The following is a 20,796-nucleotide window of genomic DNA, read 5'->3' on the forward strand; positions in this document are numbered from 1 at the left end:
TAAATGAAGTTATTATTATTAAAGGAATTTTTTACAAAGAAGAAAGGCTCATAAAAGCAAAAGCCTACCTAAAGGATAAACCGGTGATAAAGGATGCCATCGAGCACTTATCAAATCCTAAATCCTACCTACGGGATGGACCGATGGTCAAGGATGCCCTCAAGCACTTGATCCCTATCAAGTCCTAAGTCCTACCTATGGTATGGACCGACAATCAAGGATGCCCTTGAGCACTTAATCCCTGTCAAATCCTAAGTCCTACCCACGGGATGGACCAATGATCAAGGATGCCTCTGAGCACCTGATCCTTATCAAACTCTAAGTCCTACCTACAGGATGGACCAATGATCATGGATGCCCTCGAGCACCTAATCCTTATCAAATCCAGAAAACCTACCTAAGGGGTAAACCAATGATCAATGATGCCCTCGAGCACCAGATCCATGTCAAATGCTAAAACCCTACCTAAGGGGCAAACCGGCGATCAAGAATGCCGTTGAAGCACCAGGTCTATTTAAGAACTAGGTCCTTCCTATATGGTAAACCGATGAATATGGACGCATATGAGCACAAGATCTTCAATAAAAACTAAGTCTCATCAATGGGATAGACTGACAACTCAAGGAAGAAAAAAGACGAAGTTGGGAAAACTGACAAATCATATCTCTAGTCATCCTTTTTTTTAAAGGGCCAATGGGTGCCCAACATTCTAAGGCAATACCGGCGATTAAATTGATTGAAATAAGGCAAACCAATGAGCACAAATACAAAAGAAAAATTGCTACGAGCATTATAAAATTACTGAAAGTATAAGTGTCAACCCAAACGAAGGGTAAGAGTGACTTATGCCTAAAACATGGAACCACCATTGTTCATGAATTACAAACCAAAGAAAAAAAACTAAAAAAAAACTAAAAAAATACAGGAAAAATGGTTAACGGATTGGTAGGGGGGTTGATTGTTTGGTCTTCAGGTTCTTTAAGGTCGTCAACCACATCACCAGGACCATCGGTCACTAGCACCTTATCATTTGTCTTCACATTGTCAGGAATAGGCTCGATAGCTGGAGTCGTCGAGGGGGTAAGTCTGATTTGGATCTAGGAGAAGTCAAAGTCTGGGAATAGAAGGACAGCTTGCTTGTGGAATTCCTCAAAGCCATCCTTGTAATAACCCTCCATCTCATTGAAATAGGGTTGGGATGCTTAGAACTCTTCGTTGGACACCCCCTTCACCTTGTCCATATGCTCATGGAGAGCAGCCGCCTCAGACTTCAGATTGGCATTCTCTTTCATCAGCTCGTTGGCCTAGTAAGTAACCCCACTAAGCTTAGCCTTCAGCTTGATCACCTCCTGACCAAGGGTTTGAGCTGACTCCTTGAATTTCTTTAAATAATCCACCTCAGTCTCCAGACAATTCTTTAGGTGCTTGATTGATGCTTGCTGGGAAGCATAGCAAATTTGTAGAGCCCACATTCTCACCAAGCCCTAACAAAAAGGGACGAATCTAAGTCAAAAGGGATGAATGAAATAGAGAATTAAAAAGGGACGAATGGAATGGAGATATAACATACCCTCATCATGTCAAAGAGACTGGAGTCACCCAAATGGTTAGTCTCATGCTCCAAGCACTCATCTAGGTTAGCATACCGGATGATGGAACTGGCAGTGTCCACTACGTACTCCTTGTCCTTCACCAATAAAGGAAGAGGAGGAGGGGCGATGGGGCCTTGAGAGGTTATGAGACCTTTCCTAATACCATGGCAAGAAGCGTCAGAGGCAACCTTGTGAGCTTTTAGACGAATGGAGGGGCCATTGGCACTCTTTCCTAACGACTGAAGGTCCGAAGGGTACTTCCTATTCTTGGATACATGAAGGGGCACAATCGACGACCCCCTACCTTGAGCCCTCAAAGCGGTAGCCTTCTTAATTTCCTCTTGCTTATCCTTCACAACTTGTTTGTTTTTCAAAAAATCCATCTTTGAAACTGACAAAAAAATCAAACGAGTGGGAAGTTGAATAAAAAAACAAAATGGAACCAACAAGTAAATACACTTACAAACTTTGGATACTTGGTCGAGTCGTCGGGCTTCCTCGGAAAGGATGGGTCCTCCATAAAAAGTGTGAAGAGTGTCCAAAGTGACGAGCGTCTTCCGTGATCTCTTCGCGAATGGGATAGATAAAACCATTCGAAAAAAGCCTCCTGTTCAGGAAGGATTGTTGGGCAGACAATAGCTGAAAAAAAGAAAAGAAAAGAGAAAAACTACATGAGTTAACTATAAAAACAAAACCAATAACCAAGGCCATACTGATGATTCACCTGACTTGCTTAAAAACCCCCAAGAATGGTCATAAAGACCTTACGCTATCCCACTCGTTGGAGAGGCATTCCCAATTAATCCCCTGCACGAAGAAGAACCTAGCCTTCCACTGGCGGTTAGAATCAAGTATGTCTGATACTAATCTTAGGGCAGGCCAACGACACACAAAATTGTAGAAACCCTTGGATCGAGGGGTCTCCTGGGCTTTGTAAAAATGGAAAAACTCCTTTAAAGTCAGAGATCAATGGCCTCCACTAAGCTGATCCCATAACACCTCGGCCACAATGAAGATCCTCCATGCATTGGGGGCAATCTGACAAACAAACACACCCATGTAAGCCACTAACTGACGATACAAGGAGGTCAAGGGCAAACGTAGCCCTGCTATGAAAGCAGTCTTATAAAAACCCACGTTCGAAAAACCCCTAATATTGCACTTCTCCCCTCCATCGCCTTTTCAAATAGGCATGTTGTCAGGTATCTAAAAACAAGGCCTCAACCTACTAAAAACCTCGTTGCTCATGTCAACTAGGGAGTCATGGACTGACTAGTTGTCAATAAGAACAATCTCTCTAAGACATCTTCCAGAAGGACCAGCTTTATTAGGGGAAGGATCAGATGCCGACTCCCTCTCAGAAACCGACAAGCCATTAGACAAATACTCAACCCTAGAATAACTCGTTTGGTCATCGTTCAAACCCATGTGGACTAACGATGTACACTCACTCGTTGCCTTACTATCTCTAGAAATTTCTTACCAACAAGCGACAAATGGAAACTAAGATTCTACTTTTACCTCTTAAGTGTGAAACTAAACAAAAGAAAAAAAAAATACACAACAAGACTAACGAAGCATACCTAAAGCAGATGAAAGCAACAGGGTAACAAAAACCGAAGAAGAAGTGAAAACCGACGAATGGGTTCTGAGATCAAAAATGGAAAATATTTGAATAATGAGGACAATAACGACATTCAATTATTTATAGGGGCATGGAAGACGAAGCATTGCTATGCTTAATGCCCCAAATCAAAAAGCATCCCTAGCCTACTGCTAAACAGTAATAAACAGTAAAAAAAAAATTTTTTTATTTTTTTATTTTTTCATTTTTTAGCAAAATAAGTTGTATCTAAATGCACACTTAATGTCATGCGTCATAAATAAGGGTAATTATGTCCAAAACGCGCTGGTTAAAAAAAAAAAAAAAAGGTGCCTGAAACGCTGACATCCAAAACGTGCCGTGAATCCAAACATAGCTTAAGACAAGGCATTTATGATAGTGTACTTCTTGACCCTTTGGCTACCCGATGACTCACGGAGTAGGGGGCAGTTGATGAGGATAATTTTTGATCAATTGACATGGGGTGCCTAATGATCCTAGCTTGATCGTTGGCCTTATGCTTACAAACCGATCCCAAGGGAATCACCTATCCCATAGATCGTTGGGTTAGGTAAGATGCCGATCCAACCCCTTTCCCGATGATCCAATGCCCTAGGATTCCATGTGGGATTCGCGTGGAACCCACTTATATATCCCTACATCGAAATAACTTGCACATCACGACCAAAGATCCTACTACACAATCAGATCCTCCCTATGTAGGAAGAGGATCCTCGAGATCTTGGGATCCTTTTCTCTATTAAGGAAATTCCCCCTGTATCAAGAGATTTAGGTCAGCTCTCCGCTACTATATAAACCACAAACCCTAACCTTCTTGAGGTACGTGAATTCTCCCTAACTCTTGCACTCTTGAGTTTTTGAAGATTCTTCTATCACTGACTTAATAATTGGAGGGTCTTTGGCAAGCACTAAGCTGGTGCTCTGTGTTTGGTTCTTCTCTTCTGTTCTTTTGGTACACCCATTGGTGCGTGTGTGGACGATCAACTCATTGACGATTTTTATGCATCATCATATATAATGGGAAACCATTATATATTTTAGAAATGTATGGTTTGAAAAAGGTGTAAGCTAATATCAAGTGTAATTTGAACATTTTCTCATTAAATGTATAATTTGAACCGTATAATTATGACTGTTTTTAATTATACCTATGCATATGCACAAGATCACATATTAGTTTTATGTAATAATTGAGATCTTCCAATTGAATGGGCCCGAAAAAGGAGTTATATGGGGCATTAAGTATATAAGTTGATAATATCATAATACAATGGCATTGACAGTACGTCCATCATTCCTCTATCATAAACGAAACTTTTCCTAATAAATTACTGGGACACTTGAGAACTTTATTAAAGTGGTGCAAGAATTCGATTATCATATCTTAATCTAATACACAAAGATAGAAATCATGATAGTGTTCTATCATAGGAAGACAGGCCCCACGTCCGCCGTTCGATACAATTATATCTTTTGCTATTATGAAGTCTTTTAGGTCAAAGTAATCATTCAGAAATTTTAAAAATGACATTTGAACCGAAAAGTTTCACTGGCTTTAGTGGATGGGAGGCTGTGTTTCATTATCAGTGACTCTGTATGGAAGCGAAATGAATTGTATGTGATTGCTCTTTTAATTTTCTTGGTAATAATGACCAATATATGAATGGCCTTTGATTACAGTCAAAAGTTTGTGACTGATAAACAATAACGGGGATAACATTATTTAGAAAAAGTTTTTTAAGAAACCTTTGTCTTGAGTGAGTTCCACCTCCTCTCTATGCTAAAATCGTATTGCTTTTTTCACTCAATATTTTATACTTTTTAATTTTTAGGAAATTTGCTTAGGTATAATGTGTCAAATAGTAATCATTGTTAGGAGAATAAAAGTATATTTTTCTTATTCTTTCAATTCGTTTTCCATTTAATCTAAATTAAGTACCATTAAATAATAAATGGTGCAATGATCAATAGATGAATGATTCTAGTTCTACTCCATCATCACTTTATATTAGAACGAATAAAAAAAAGAAGTTTAAAATTGTTAAGTCTGTTAATGTCCATTAAAGATGTTATTTGGGCCTCAATGACCTAAGCAGGGATTAGATTCTGTATAGAAAGAGGGGATACTCTTGGATTATCAGTTTACTTTAATGGTTATGGATGGATCATATATAGATTTTAGATTAAATTCTTGCTAAGTGCGTTCACACACTATCAATTAATTCCTTAGAGAGCAAAGTTGTCCTAGCAAAGTGGGGGTACTCATACCAAGTTGGAGGGCAAGTAAAGAGTTATGGATTTAATTCAAATTAATGAACTAGAAAAGAAAAAGGGAAAAAAAAAAAAAAATCACTCCCTTTATAGTAAAGAATGGAATTATGCTCAGGTTGGCTATGCCTAGGAATATAATGAGAGTGGATCACACAAAATAATAGCAATAAGAAGACATCTAAAATATATATAATACTTGAAAGTGAAAAAGTTTACATATAACCAGTTTGCGCATATTTTGTGACTCAAATGCTCGTGAGGACAAAGAAGCTCTTATATAAAGTTTTAATGTGGTTAGCATATGGGACCCTATTATCAGAGGAACGGATCGCTGAAACCTTTCTAGTTGGGTGATTTCTAAAGTATGAAAGTCGGAATATTATTAACCCAGTGGGGTTGGCCAAGCGGTTCGGCGCTTGGTCTCAGAGTGCTTGTACTTGGCTCGACTAGGTGTGCTCCCTAGTTCGAGTCCTGCTACCTGCACTTTGAAAAGAATCCCTGGGCCAGTGCTTTACCCCTTCGTGGGCCAACCCGGCACGAACAGTGATTAGTCTCTGGTTGAAAGCTTTGAGGATACACTGTGGGAAACCAAAAAAAAAAAAAAAAAAAGTCGGAATATTATGATCATTTGTTATTATTATATTATTTTATAATAGGCAGTCAGTGGAAGGGATATTTGGTTCAAATTATAGACATTAGAATTACAAAGGATGCCATTATTCCTATTGGATTATCATTTGAACTCTGAATATTATGATAACTGTGTGCATAATGTTGTGGTTGTGGTTATCATTATAATATATTAGCTTGTAACTTCATGCATATACATGAATGTACTTAAAAGATATACATTAAGATGCATAATATAATTCTTACATATATAATTTAAATATTATTGATACTCATATTTATATATATTTTTTAACTATTTAAAAAGTCTTGTAAGAATATTATTAGGTAGAAAATGTAAAATGTTAATTTTTAAATTTTTTTTTTTTTTTTTTTTTTTTTTTTTTTTTTTTATGTTCTTTAATTCTAGATTCTTTGGGATTTGTACACAATAACTCTCTTAGATGGATATTTATGATGTGGTTCCACATTTGACTCCAAAATTAAGAAATAAAACTCTCTCTAAAAATAAATAATTTAGGACACATGACGCAAAATTGGACTTCAATTATAGAATCTAATTGGATTTTCTCTAAACTTTACCTATTAATATATGGGTTATGCTAACGGGTGCCCTTAGGGCAATAGTTAACAATCCATTTTAGGAAAGTTTTGACAACTTTTATGAGAAATAAAAAAAACTGTTAAAACATTAATTGTTTTTTTTTTTTTTTTCATAAAAACTTTCTTTAAATAAATTGTTAACCATTACTCTAAGGGCAGCCGTTACCATTTTCCTTAATATATATATATATATATATATATATATATATATATATATTAGTTTTTTAAGTCATCATACAAGCCTAGATCTGCGCAGTCATCCAATAATATGAGTTTTTAACCATCACTTGTTAAATTATATATATTTAGTTTATTAGAATGTTGTGGGTTTCAATTTTCTTATACTTTCAGGCTTGTAGTGTTTATAGGAAAACTAATTCTCTGGAGAGATTTTGAAAATGTCCAAGCCCAATATTATGTGAAGGATTAGAGAAAGGAAAACTTAGAGATACAAACTATTTTAGAATATTTTTTTACAAAATGTTGATGTGATGAGTTATTATTATTAAATGAAAAAAAAATATTAGTGGTGAGCTCAAATAAGAACTAGTAAGAATTTACTATATTAATAGTTCGTAAAAATATTGTAAAATAGTTTATAGGTGTAGTATATCTCTTAGAGAAAGTCTAAAAAAGTTATGTGTCACAACTTGTGGCTCAACATATGTAGCGAGTTGTGGTTGGTGGAGGGGTGATAGTGGGTCCATGTGGGCACACCCCTCTACCAATCATAACTCGCCATATGGATGAGTAGTGACACAAGTTGTGACACCAGAACTACACAGAAAGTCTATAGAACCATAGAAATTTACACAAAAAATTTCACATAGTTGTGAGTGTGAAATTTTATTTATGAAACTTGATGTCTATAGCAAAGCTCAGAGGATTAAGCTTGCATGCTAATTGCACTTTGCACTATAGCAGTAAACCAAAGCTCGACTTTAGTTTTACGCTTTGTTTGATTGTTTGTTTGTTTTGTTTTTTTTTTTTAAAGCTTAACCTTATGTTAGTCCTTAGAGAAAATATATAACTATAATGACAGCATAAATAATAAAAAGCAAAATAACACATCCTATTATGAAAATGAGCAGTTACATGAGATAGTGTGGCCATTAAATTTCCATTTCAATTGTGAAGATTTTACACCCACCCCCAAAAAACCAAGAAAAACCATTAGATCAGTAGTCGATGAAAGAAACATAGATTTTCTTAGGCAGACATGAACCCATGAAGCCGTCCTCCAAGAACCCCTCTCCTTTGCCCTCTAAACATAGCCTAACTTCTATACCCTCCTTCCCACCAACTTTGAACGTTTGCAAACTCGTTTGAAAAATGTCTTTCAGCCATTTTTCAAACAAGCTGTTGGGAAAAGAAGCAGAACCAACTAACACCTCCTCTAACACCCTCTCTTCCACACTAAAATTGTCCACATTTTGCTTCACATAGATCTCCTCGAATGAACTCTTGATCTTGGACAAGAAAAGCTCTATCATCTCTCTATCCCGAGCCGGGCTCCGATCAAAAATGAATCGGTTTTCTATCATTTCTAGAAACCCATGTTGGTTTTGGGGATCGGTTGTGGTTTCGCGAGTTAAATCACTTGAAATGGGGCTATACTCCCCTGGTTTTCCCTCACTTTCATCCTCCTCATCGGCTCTAATGTTGAGATCAAGAGTACTATTGAAGCTTGATTGCCTTGAGAAGTCTTTCTTAATATTCCCATTCTCCCCGGCCACACAAGTTGCATCTTCCTTTGCTTCCATTCTTGGAGTTTTCTTAGTCTTGGTTAACAAATCCCACTCAGCTTTGCGCTTGTGATCAAAGTTAAATGTTCCCAAGCTGGGCTTTGTTTCATTGACTTGCAAGTTCAACTTGATCACACAATCTTGCTTATTCTTATTTTCATAGCTTGTGGAACCACCCTTTGTCAATATGAATATTACTTGGCCTATAGTACTTCCCTCTCTTTTGCTTGATTCTCCAAATTTTCCGCTTTCATATACATCAGCTAGGAATTTCATGAACTGGGTATCAGCTAGATCAACATCTTCAACTAAGATAACAAGCTTTCCATGGGTTTTCATGGCTTTGGCCAGGATTTGAGGACATGGGGTCTCTGCATTATCTCTTTTCCTCATGTTTAAGTGAAGGAGCAAATCGGCAGAGCCGAAAATTGACTCTGCAATTGCTAGTGCCAACCTTCTTTTCCCTATTGAGTCATTCCCCTGAATCAGTAACCAAGTCTCTTGCTTTGAAAATTTGGAATCGATCAAAGCTTCTGCTATTGAAGGAATGGTTTCGGATTGCCATGGCACATTCTCTTGTAGTACCTTACATGTATCAGCTCGTTGCATTGTTCGTTCACTTTTCCTTTCCACCAGTTTCTCTGAATCAGACAGAAAAGAATTACCTAGAGCAAGAGTGATTTTCACTTCCTGACCATCGTTGTCTTTAAGAAAACCCAAGCTCGGTTCTGCTGATTGGTGTTTCTGGTTATCACCAGTGAAATTGAATTCAATAGTGCAGGATTGTTGTCGTCTGAGTCGAGACACGAGATTGGAGCTGTGGGTGCACTTCAAAGCTGAATCGGCAAAGGATATCGAATTGGATTCGGGGAAGACACTGTTCTGACTTGGCCACCATGGATAGGATGAAACATAAGAGTAGCTCTTGTTCTTTCCAAATAAGCTTTGACTGCTGTACAAAGTGGTGTTCATATGGTTCTGACCATGCCTGCCTTGGTGGAGGCTGTGGCAGAGCCCGTTCCACTTTCTCTGCAGCTCAACCAATTCATCCTGACCATAAAAATGTGTAGATGAGCGTAAAAATAAAAAATTTCAAATACAAGGGATATTCAAATGTCAATCTCTTTAAAAAAGAAAAGAAGTTTTATTTTTTATATAAACTGTTAAATTGACAAGTTATTAATGGTATCTTAATGTCAGTGCTATATCATATGAGCAATTGTGATAAATGTTGTTTGCAACATTACTCTTATCTTTATTAAACCCACAACTAGCGTTTCAGAAAGCAATTAAAAGCAACCTGATGTGGTTTGGAAAAACAATGAGTATTGTTACCTTATGAGAGGCTTCAGTTCCATGAGGTTGCAGCCAGGGAGGCAAGAGCTTTAGTTCGCCAGATTTGAACAACTGAGCTTCTTTTTCATAACTGGAGGCACATTCAGAACAGCAACTGAGCTTATCTCGTTCCTCTTTACAACTAAATGGCTTTGTTTCCAGCAATTGAGACGGGTTCAGAGAGAAGGTTAGCTTTGAATCAAGCACACTGCAAATTATGAGTGCAAAACTTGAAATTAGTAATCATATTGAAATAAATAAATAAATAAATAAATAAAGTTTTGAAGGAAATATTCAAAAAGAAATTTCATTCCACAAACTAATTTTGTAATAAATTGTCATCATAGTCACCTCATTTTCAGTGTTAGTTCTAAGATTAAGGAATCAGCTATTCAATTAGAATAAAGTGGAAACACCAATGCAAAACATGCAAATGAATTTGTCTAGGCCTAGGCCGCCACCACACCTAAAATGGCTGTCGTCGATCTCTTTACTTGATCGAATTATGCCATTTGAAATCAACTATAAATGAATTGTTATAGTTATCAAGGTCTTTTTTTGTCACAATCTATTGAGAATAATTCAAAATATGCAAAAGATTATTATTATTATTATTATTATTATTATTATTATTATGGTGTGGTGGAGTTAGTTTTTTTATTTTTATTTTTAAAAAATAATTACAACATACTGTTAATTCTGCCGTTCGAACTCTTTTCTCCCTAGATCCTCAAGCACTTTGTGCATGGGGAGTTGTCAATTCAACTACAAGACTTTTGGCAAGCTAGTTCAATCTATAAAGTTCTATTGTTAGTATCTGCTTTACGAAACTTTTCTAAATGTAGAGATTGGTTGTTGGAATATAAGATTTAATTTCATGTGGTTAAGTTGTCAATCAAAAGATGTAACACAAAAGGAAAAAAAATTAGGGATGAAGAAATTAAAGGCACCCTCTAAAAAAGCATTTCTAAAAAGAAAAACTTGGAATAAAATTAAAAAAATAAAATAAAAAAAGCTGATTTACTCAGTGCTAATTTGAAAAATTTTATTTTCATGGGTTTATTGGCTTACAAAATAAAGTGAGTAAAAGTACAGTTGTACTAAAAAGGAAAAAGAAAACTTTAATAAAGTGTACATAAGTTAAATATGCTAGAAATAAGTTATGAAATATGGAAGTTAGGTTCTGTTCTAAAAAGAGTAAAAAATATAAGAATATATATAAAAGACCACCAAAAAAAGAAGAAAAAAAATTCAAACTAAAATTAAAAAAAAAAAGAAAAAAAAAAGCCAACTTTGGTTTTTTTTTTCTTTTTTTTTGGGGGCGGGGGGTTGTGATATCTGCTGAAATCGGTTTGTAAAAATGTCCCGTGGCCATATATGCAGACAAAACATGGGGAAAACAAAGGACACTGGTTGATGTCCGTTTCACCAAACATGCTTTTGGTCAGTGGTTCTGGCCTCGTATAGACTAAAGAGAGCCAAAGAAAAAAAAAAAAAATGAAAAAATGAAAAAGAAAAAAGTACATAACATAAAGCTTAATTAAAGGAATGAGTATTAAGGTTTTACGGATCTATTCTGCAAATGATTGTAGACGCTAGACATGAACATTCAATATTCAATATATAGAGGAAGCGATAATTAATAACCTGGAACCCTGGAGGCTTAAACCAAGTCCACCTGATGGAACAGAAACAGCTTGAAGAGCCCATTGAAGCTCAAGAGGGGGTTGCCTTATTTGGCACCTCATGTATGTCTGGTAACTTGCAGTTCCCATTAACCATACCTTTGTGTTTGAGTTTGAGCTGCCAAAGTCTGAGACTAACCTTCCTATCTCTGCAATAAGATGATCAACTGGGTTATAAGCTGATGAGACTGAGACTGAAACTTCTTCTTTCTCATCATTCACTGTCCATTTTAAGTCACCAGTGTAAATAATGGCTCCTCCAGCTGATGCAAGAGAATAATCCACCTTCCTTTTCAGCTCTGAAAGTTTCATTTCCACATCTTCCTTCTTCATAAATCTTAAAGAAACTGGTGCGAACTGAAATCTGATTAAATGGGTTGATTTCAGCTCCTCAGGAACCTCTCCTCTCTCAAGCCTTGACATTAGCTCTGACACTAGGCCTTCAGTTATGGGCACTGAGTCACCCACTATCACAGTGTTCTTTCTCTTATTATTATTCTTCCTAGACAAAACGTCAAAGACCAATTTGATATCTTCCTTCACAGATGGTGATGAACCAGCTATGAAGCCTGTGATAGGGTTATTGGTTGGAAGTTTCTTTGGAGGGGAAAAGAGAACTGGGTTTTGCTCAGAAGAGTAAGCCAAGAAAGGGGTGTTCCAGAACGTGCTAGGGTTGATGATGTCTCTTTGTGATTCAGTATGAGAAGGCGAACAAGGTGAAGAGAAAACCCCACCAGAACTGTTGTAACACTGAAACACAGAAGTGGCTGAACAGTCCTCAATGTTGTTCTTGACAGAAGTGCTAGAGAAACCAGCCTCTCTCATAACCCTGCTCACACTAGGGTCATCTAAAATAGATATAATAAGCTGTTCTAACTCAACCTTTATGGTTAAAAGTGGCTGTTGTTGCTGTTGTTCAATGCAACCTCTTCTCTGGTGTGCTTGTGCTCTTTTGAGTGCAGCAATTAGAGCATTAGAGAGAGAAGGCTGACCATGAAGCAAAGGACCAGGTGTTGTTGGAAGCCTATTAAGAGCCACATTGAAGCAAAGCTCAAGAGCTCTGCATTGGAGAGGATGTGAAGTGTGGTGTGGCTGAGATTTGAGACAAGCCCTTCTCAAAACACTGGCCCTTGCACTTAATAAAGTGGCAGCCACATGAAGAGGAGTGACCTGAGCATGGCCCCTCCTCCTTGCCAAGCTGACAGAGTGCTTCAATACTGAAGCAGCCTCCGCTGTGAGGGTCTGCTGCGCTGCACAAGCTCCTGATCGCATCACTTGGCTAAAACCAACCCCCCCCACCACCCCCTTTTGAAACACACTTTCTTTTCTGAGGACTAAACTTCTTTCTTTCTTCTCTTATCTTTTTTCTCTCTCCCTCAACACCACCCCAACCCAAGTCTTTCTAAACTGTGGTGCTTTGGAAAAGCTGTTTTACCTCCTCTCTTGTGCTTAGAGGAATCAGAAACTACCCACTTGGGTTTGAAGGCTTGAATGATATCACACTACCTCAAATGGAAATAGAGACAGTCTGGTTTTTGAAAGAAGAGCTAGCTAATTAGTTGAGCTTTAGAAGAACCAAACTACAACATACTACCTTCTTTATACATCTTATTGTTGGGCTTTTAAAATTTTTTTTAAGAAAAGAAAAAAAAAATCTTTTTCATTTTCTTTTTTAATTTTAAAGAAATTGTAGATAGTCTTTTTTGTTTGTCAACTTTTTATTTACAGTTCATTGCTTTTTCTCTCTCTTCTGTATACAGTTAACTCTGCACCATCTTTTGTACCAACTAATGTTCCTCTAATAAAGGGCACTCTCTAATGTTTCAATTGGTTTTTGTTTGAGTGACAATTAAGAATAAAAAGAGGTCACTTTGAATAATCATTTTCATTTGTTGGAACTTGGAAAAATCAAAATAAACAAGTAGGGCTTTGATGGCATGATGCACCTATCAGATAAATTTTCCCCATGATAATGAAAAGCTGAAAAAGAAGATTTCGATCTGCTCCTACACTTTTTTAATCTACTGAAAATGCAATAACAATAGCAATATGCATGTACTGTATTTTTTTGATATAATATAACAGAAACCAAAACGATATGATTCTTATTTCCGATGTGTTATTTTTATGCAAAAGGGAGGGTCCACAAATGGGACCCATAATTCAAAATTTCTTTACACATACATAGAGAGAGGTTCCCTCCTTTTTCTACATCACCCTTTGAATGGACAGACAAGGCCAGCAGAAATTCAAAAAAAGTACTAAAGGGAAAAGGCAGAAAGAGATGAGAGATGAAAAAGAAAGTCTCAAAAAATTTCCTTCCTCATGTTTATCATTTGATCTTTTATATATATATATATATATATATATATAGATATTAGATATACACAACAATATTGGATTGTTTGTCGAGGGATAAAAAAGGAGTCTCTCTCTTCACGCCAATCCTCGTAGAGAGACAGCATTTTATTCCCCAAGTACCCAAAAAGCAACCCTCTGTCTGCTATCCTACATAGCATTATTGGCTCTTTTTCTGACCCTCTTTTTCTCTCTCTCTCGATGCGCAAATTGCAATGACCTTTTGTCTTAAACCCATATCATTTCCAACAACCCACTTAATAACTTTTTCTAGTTACCAAATAAAGGAGGTAAATCGGAAATATAGTGTTGTAATGGACTAAGATTGTGTTCACATCTCATCTTTGTCTATATAGGACTTGTGTAGTATCATGGTTTGTCATTTTAGTAGACCAAAAAACATGCTCTGCATAAGTTTAATAATGGACTTTCAGTAAGTGACTTTTTTGACTACTTTCATCTCATCTTTAACCGCACTTTGTCCAGTTGCATTTATTTTATCTTTTCTTCTTGGCATTTATACCTTCATCGTCCATTTACTAAGGACAAATTCTGCTGGTAAAAACTTTAATAGACCACGTACATGCTTATTTCCTGTGAGATACAGATTCTCCAATCCTCACAGCTAATGAAATTAACTACCTCTGGGTGCATCCTAATCATCCCTAACAATTTTAGTGTGTGTTTGAACGAGCTAATTTTCATTATTTTATTTTATTTTTATTTATTGTTTAAAAATATAATTATATCTTAAAAAGGGATGGTTCTTTAAAAAAATTTATACATTTTAGTTTTAAGGGGGGAACTAAGCTCATGCAAAATGAATGGAGCTCTCGGAAGTCTGAAGCCTCAAGTTTTAATTTTTAAACCAATAACCTCAGTTCCATGAAAAGAGATTCCCTTAATTTATTTGTCAATGCAAAACTTAATCAGCTCATGAAAATATGTGAGACGAATCAAATATATATATATATATATATATATATATTACTGAGTTTCTTTCCCTTAGAGAAGCTAAAGTCTAACAAAAGAACTCCTCGAGCTCAAGCTCAATATTAAACCTTTAATTATTACTATTATTATAGAAGAAAGAGCCAATTCAGAAGTCCGTTTACATTCTCTGACTAATATGTCGTTATGTGTTAACCTTTCAACATTAGACTGAAACTAATTGTGATGTTCCTAATCTGATTAGTCCCCATGCTAAAATCACGAAATATATGCACGACTAGCTAGGTAAGATTTACTCCATATTTTCACCCTTTCAAAAATAAAATGGGGCCCTCAACATTCTACTACTAACAAAAAGTTGACCAAGACTACGTGCGTTGAAGTGTTTTAGTTAATAATTGGAAATATTATCATTTAACCACTTATATCAAAATTGAAATTCATGTTCTTGGAACCTTTTCCCCTCTTTCCTTGTGTGTGTTAAAATACTTAATATTCTAAAAAAAAAAAAATCAGGGACTGTTTGGTAATGTTGTTCTAGTAACGTTGTTTGTATTTTTTGGAAATACTTGTGGGTGAAAAAGTATATGAAAATATGTGTAATATTGTTTAAAAACTGAAAACATATGTTTAAACATATGTACGAAATGGCCCCTCAGGTTCTTGGAAGTCTTAGGCCCCGTTTGTTATGGCAACTCAAACACATGTTTTTAGTTTTTAAACAACATTACACGAATTTTCATACATTTTTTCACCCACATGTATTTCCACACATGTTTTCAAACAATAAAACATATGTTTTTAAGTGTATATACCAAATACCCCTTTAAGATTTGAAAGTCTTTGCTAGTGGGTTCAGCAAATTGCTTTTGACTCCTTTTCATGCAATATATAACCTTTTTTTTTTTTTTTTTTTGTGAGAAGGCAATATATAGAACCTGATCTTGGGATACACGTAACATTGGTTCCAAAATTAATGATAGATCGATATTCATATTCTGAACTTAATTTAGATACAATTTTTTTAAAAAAAAACATTAATAAATATACTAGCTTTAATTTGTTGGGTTAGGTGTAAGTAAAGTCTCACATTAAAAAAAAAAAAAAAAAAAAAAAAAAAAAAAAAAAAAGAGTGAGTAGTAAATATAACATTTTTTTTAAAGAACATGTAGTAAATATAACATAGTTGGGTCTTAATTCTTAAGTATAAGCCTTTTAGGTTAAGTGATGTCCTTGTATTTGTTATATTAATTGTTCAATTAGAGTTTTTCCAAGGTGTTATCTCCCTAAAAAAAGGTATCAAAATCTATAAGATTGTTGGGTATAAATGTTTTTGAAATCCCTAAATCCCACATTGAACAATAATGAATAAAATGAGTAGTTGATATAACACAGTTTGGTCTAAACTCATAGGCTTGAATCTTTCGGGTTAAGTGGTGTTTCTTCATGTTATATTAACTAATAAGTTATTAGAATGTTTTTATCAATGGGTTTGATTAATGTGTGCACACATTAACCATTAATTATCCATTTTGGGAAAATTTTTATGAAAAATTGAAAAAACTGTCAAAACAGTTAATTACTTTTTCATTTTTCTATAAAAAGTTTTCCTAAAATAGTTTACTAATGTATACTCTAAGGACACACATTAGTAAATCCCCCAATCAATACACCTCATATAAAAGCACGCACTTGGGAGAAATTTCAAATAAAGGACTTATCGAATATAGTGAGACTCCATTTAACTAAAAATAAAACAGAAGGTTTAGGACCATTTTAATCGTTTACTTTTTTGATTTTATCCACTATACTAAGTCTTAGTTAATCATTCATATTTACATGGGTTTACTTAACAATATTTGCATGGAAAACTCAAATCATAATAATAATTAGTGGAATTTCAAACAAGGATTGAGAAGTTTTTATAAGCAATGAACAGAAACTTTTAGAGTCTCGTAAACGTAGTCATAGATATCGTCCAAGTTAATGACACTGCAAAGTTAATTCATTAATATCTAATTAATATGCTTTTAATGACTCTAGTCATTTACATCCCCTCATGATTGAAAGATTCATGTATATTGTTTACTGTCAAAAAGATAAAAAGCTAAAACAGTGAGTAATATCATAAAATGTGATGAGGTGGGGGCATTTTTGTTTGTTCCTTGAGCACCCTTTATATTTTGCAAGCGGAGCACTTCTAGTTCTTTATGCCTAGACATTTCCTGCTTAGACAATAATGAGGTCTATTGGGGGTTATCAATGCCCTATAATTAATAAGACCGTGGTATATATATATATTTTGAAAAGGGGTGCCCAAATCATTGGAACATTATATTTCAAAAATTCACAAAGTAAGAGAATAGGGTTTCTCTACTTAGAAGAAAAGTATCCCTTTATGAATTAATTGAGAATGTGCAGATTCTTTGTGAAAATGAGTGCGTCATCCTTCGGACTCGAATCATTTGGTTTACATTTTCCCTAGCAAGTTTTCAACGAAGTGGGAAAGTAAAAATTACAAGCTACATTATACGGAACATACAGGCCCACAACGGAAAAGCTAACTAGGTAACACGGTTTTACCTTGATAGTAATCTTGTTTATCAAGTTCGGTAAACTTTTTTTGTTATACCGGAAATGGAAAACTTAATTTAATTAAGATAGGAATTAATTACAAAATAGTCTAGAGTAGGGAAAATTATTAGGTACTCTTAGAATATCATAAATGCGTACTCTCCCCTCTCACATGAATGGTGAGTCTCATCATGAATTTAATTAGTGGGACCCACCATTTATGTGAGAGGAGGGAGTACACATTTATGGTACTTCGGGAGTACACAATAATTTTCCCTGAAAGTAGGGATGATGACTACAAATCATTTGTTTTACTTTTTATGTTCCATTTTATACTATGCGAGTCATAAAAAGGAAAAACAAAATTATATACATGTCAAGTTGTGAATCTTGTGATTGGAGTGTTGATGCTCGTTTTTACAAATTTGTACCCAAAAGCCCAGCCCATGAGGAAAAAAGCCCAATAAAAAGCAAGGCCCAAAGGACCATCAAGAAGACCAAAGAGCAAGAAAGGCCCAGAGAAAAACATAAAAGAAACAAAAGCCTAGATTTTCACTTGGGCTAAGAAAGAAATGCAAGGAAAGTGATCTGTAGCAGAATACAAATCTGCTACAGAATATAGTTCTTCAGTAGAATGGCTTTGGTAGAGTAAGGCCAATTGGGTCTAATACCCTTTAATCCAGTAAACACTATTTGGCCCACAAAGGCCCAAATCCTTTTGTATAAAAGGATAGGAGTGAAAACTAATATGAAGAAACACGATGAAAAGAAACAAGGAACAACAAAAAGTGTCAATAATAGGAATTGGGTGAAGGAAAGAAAAGTCAAATCAAAGCAAATGACAAACATAGCAGGAAATGGATGAAGAAATAAGACAAAGCCAGCAACAGAAAATGTGTGAATGAGAAAGAAAACAAAATCAAAGAAAAGACAAAAGAAAACAAGGCAAGCCCAACATACCATACCCTCCTCCATAGAGGACAGACACGGGTAGAAAGGACATGTAGTAGAATGAAACAAAACCAATCTGTTATAGCAGAAACGGCGTGGGAATGAAAGAAGACAAAATTAGAAGATAGCGGAGCAAGCACACAAAGGCTGGTGCACTACCAACCTGTACCTAGCCAATACAAGGGAGGTAGGCCCACGGTTAAGGGATTCAAAGGGTGTGGTTTGGTGGAGGGTAGGAAAAGGGGTCTATATTTGGTTTCCAACCGTGGTTTCTTTTGGGAATATACCCTGCTGGGATGGTATCTTACCCAAAAAAGGTAGTAGAAGTCTGGGACCATCTGATGCATGCCATAGAGGTAGGTTGTGAAGTAGCTTAATCCTTATCCATTTGAACCTAGAGGTAGAGGTATACAGTAAGAACAAACAAAGAGAGATTTTGTCATGGAATGAGTAGTGGAAGAAAGAGAATGCATTAAGTTTACGCAATAGTGGTAGTGCTTGAATAGCCAATGGATGGGTGGACAGTCTTGAAGGGATGTCCACAACAGACAAAAAACAGTGGATGAAGCCATAGGGGTAAAAGGGAGAAATCCCATAGAATCAGCTCACTATAAAGAGGGGTGATAGATAGATGAAAAGGGGAGAAGCACCTAGGGGAGGCACCGAAGGTGGAGAGAAGGAGGACCCAAGGGAAGAAGGTAGTGAAAACTGAGAGAAGAGAGACCCACATTAAAAAAAAAAAAAAAAAAAAAAAAAAAAAAAAAAAAAAGAACGAAGAAATGGAAAAAAAGACAGAATGTGGTAAAAAGAAGAGAGAAAACATAGCAGAAATAGGGGCATGCATCAATGGACCATCTTTTCCCTCCCTCTCATCAAACCCACTCTTTGAAGTCCCCCAAAAGTAACAACTAGTAGTCATTTAGGCCTATTCTCTAAAATGCATAACTTTGATGGCAGAAGCCTTTTTCCATAGAAAGATTCCACACCTGATGTTGGTGGCAAATACATTTTATTTTCACTCATTAGAACTTATATTTGCTGTATTAGCCATTCTATTGTGGCATCTTTTACTATATCTACCGAATTTATTATTCTACCATGGTATCTTTACTTGTACTAATTATTTTACTGTAGCACATTTTTTTCATATTTACTGTGTTAGTTATTATGCTAGTGAAACTTTTTTGGTGAAGCTTTCTTATTTCTTTGTTATTACGTGTTTTTCTTTTAATACGAACTAATTATTATTCTACCCCATATATATATATATATGTTAATACGTATAAGTATATATATGCATATATGTATGTATATGTATTTGAGAATATGCTAACCCATGTAAACTAATATTTGCTTGATGGGTATTTTCTTTGGGTTTTAGATTTGTTTATGTGTAAGAAGTTGAAAAGTATCTCCATAGTAGAAAAGAAAGAGTACAAGAAAGTCTAGACAAAACGTTGTCTAATAACATTAAGACACGTGTCTAAGGTACAAGAAACGTAAAAAGAACCCTCAACATAGAGTATAAAGAGGAATACAAAAATTAAGACAAGATTTTTGTATTCCTAAATTCCTATACATCCACTGATGGTTGCTTTATAATGAAAGCAAATTCTTTGTCCCATTTTTTGTGTTCTATTTTATCGTGATATTCCACATGTCTAATCTTTTTCCATTTGAAAGCCCAGATTTGTGTTAAAACACAAGAGCTATTTAGACCCTCAAATTAAAAATTACGGCTCGATTGGTTTTACTATAAATTATACTAAGTGCAGAATAGAGTAAATGTGAGCGGATAAACAAAATAACTACTTTAAGCCATATTCATTAAAACAGAGCAGTAAAATGAAAGCTAAAAGAGTAGGGAAGAAGAATGCATACACAAGATAACACGCTGATGTGTTATCAAAGAGGAAACCAAAGTACTCGGCGTAAACCTCTTCGTCGCCCTCCAAGCGATAAATCGATCCACTAAACAATCAGTTGGGATACATGAATAGCAAGAGACTCTCCAAGCCTAATCTACCCGATGCACCTAAGCCCTCTAAGCTCCTATTCTGACAAGGCTTCTTGGAACCATGTCATGTCTAGTTCTTTGAATCGCACAATACGCTCGATTGCATCCGCCAAAGCTTGACTTCTTCCAATGCTTCCTAGTAGCACCAAAACCTCACTTGACACTCAATATGGGTGTGGTAAGTGTTTGGGCTATCAACCTCTCAATGATATAGAAATGGGGAGGTTGGAGTTGAGGAAAAACCGTAATGTATTATGTATAGAAATGTGGGTATAACAATCTCTTATTCTCAAGGGTTGTGGCTAGGGTTTTTACTTAAAAGCACTTCTCAACATCTGTGGGTAATGTGGTATATATAGTGTGGGTAGAGATAATGTATATCAGATATGACAGATTGGCAAAACAGAATGTTTCACAAGTATCCCGCGAGACATTCGCGAAAATCAGCTGTCACCATCCT

The 20,796-nt window shown here is 35.7% G+C and overlaps 1 protein-coding gene across 1 annotated transcript; it reads right to left on the reverse strand.

Annotated features, from left to right (window-relative positions):
• Nucleotides 1–7,768: 7,768 nt before the first annotated feature.
• On the reverse strand, nt 7,769–13,063 carry LOC126713794 (protein SMAX1-LIKE 4). Its single transcript, XM_050413660.1, has 3 exons — nt 11,448–13,063; nt 9,801–10,008; nt 7,769–9,515 (listed from the first exon to the last, which is right to left on the reverse strand). Exons 1-3 carry the CDS (start codon nt 12,755–12,757, stop codon nt 7,899–7,901), a joined length of 3,135 nt encoding a protein of 1,044 aa, XP_050269617.1. The 5' UTR covers nt 12,758–13,063; the 3' UTR covers nt 7,769–7,898.
• Nucleotides 13,064–20,796: the final 7,733 nt, after the last annotated feature.

Source organism: Quercus robur, chromosome 2 (genome assembly GCF_932294415.1).
Source record: "Quercus robur chromosome 2, dhQueRobu3.1, whole genome shotgun sequence".
NCBI classification, from domain to species: Eukaryota; Viridiplantae; Streptophyta; class Magnoliopsida; order Fagales; family Fagaceae; genus Quercus; species Quercus robur.

Bases quoted from the DNA above. Each gene is read 5' to 3' on its own strand.
- LOC126713794 (XM_050413660.1), bottom strand. From the start codon at position 12,757: ATGCGATCAGGAGCTTGTGCAGCGCAGCAGACCCTCACAGCGGAGGCT. The intron at 10,009-11,447 runs GTTATTAATTAT...CATAATTTGCAG, and splicing joins TTAAGCCTCCAGGGTTCCAG to TGTGCTTGATTCAAAGCTAA. The intron at 9,516-9,800 runs GTAACAATACTC...TTTTATGGTCAG, and splicing joins GAACTGAAGCCTCTCATAAG to GATGAATTGGTTGAGCTGCA.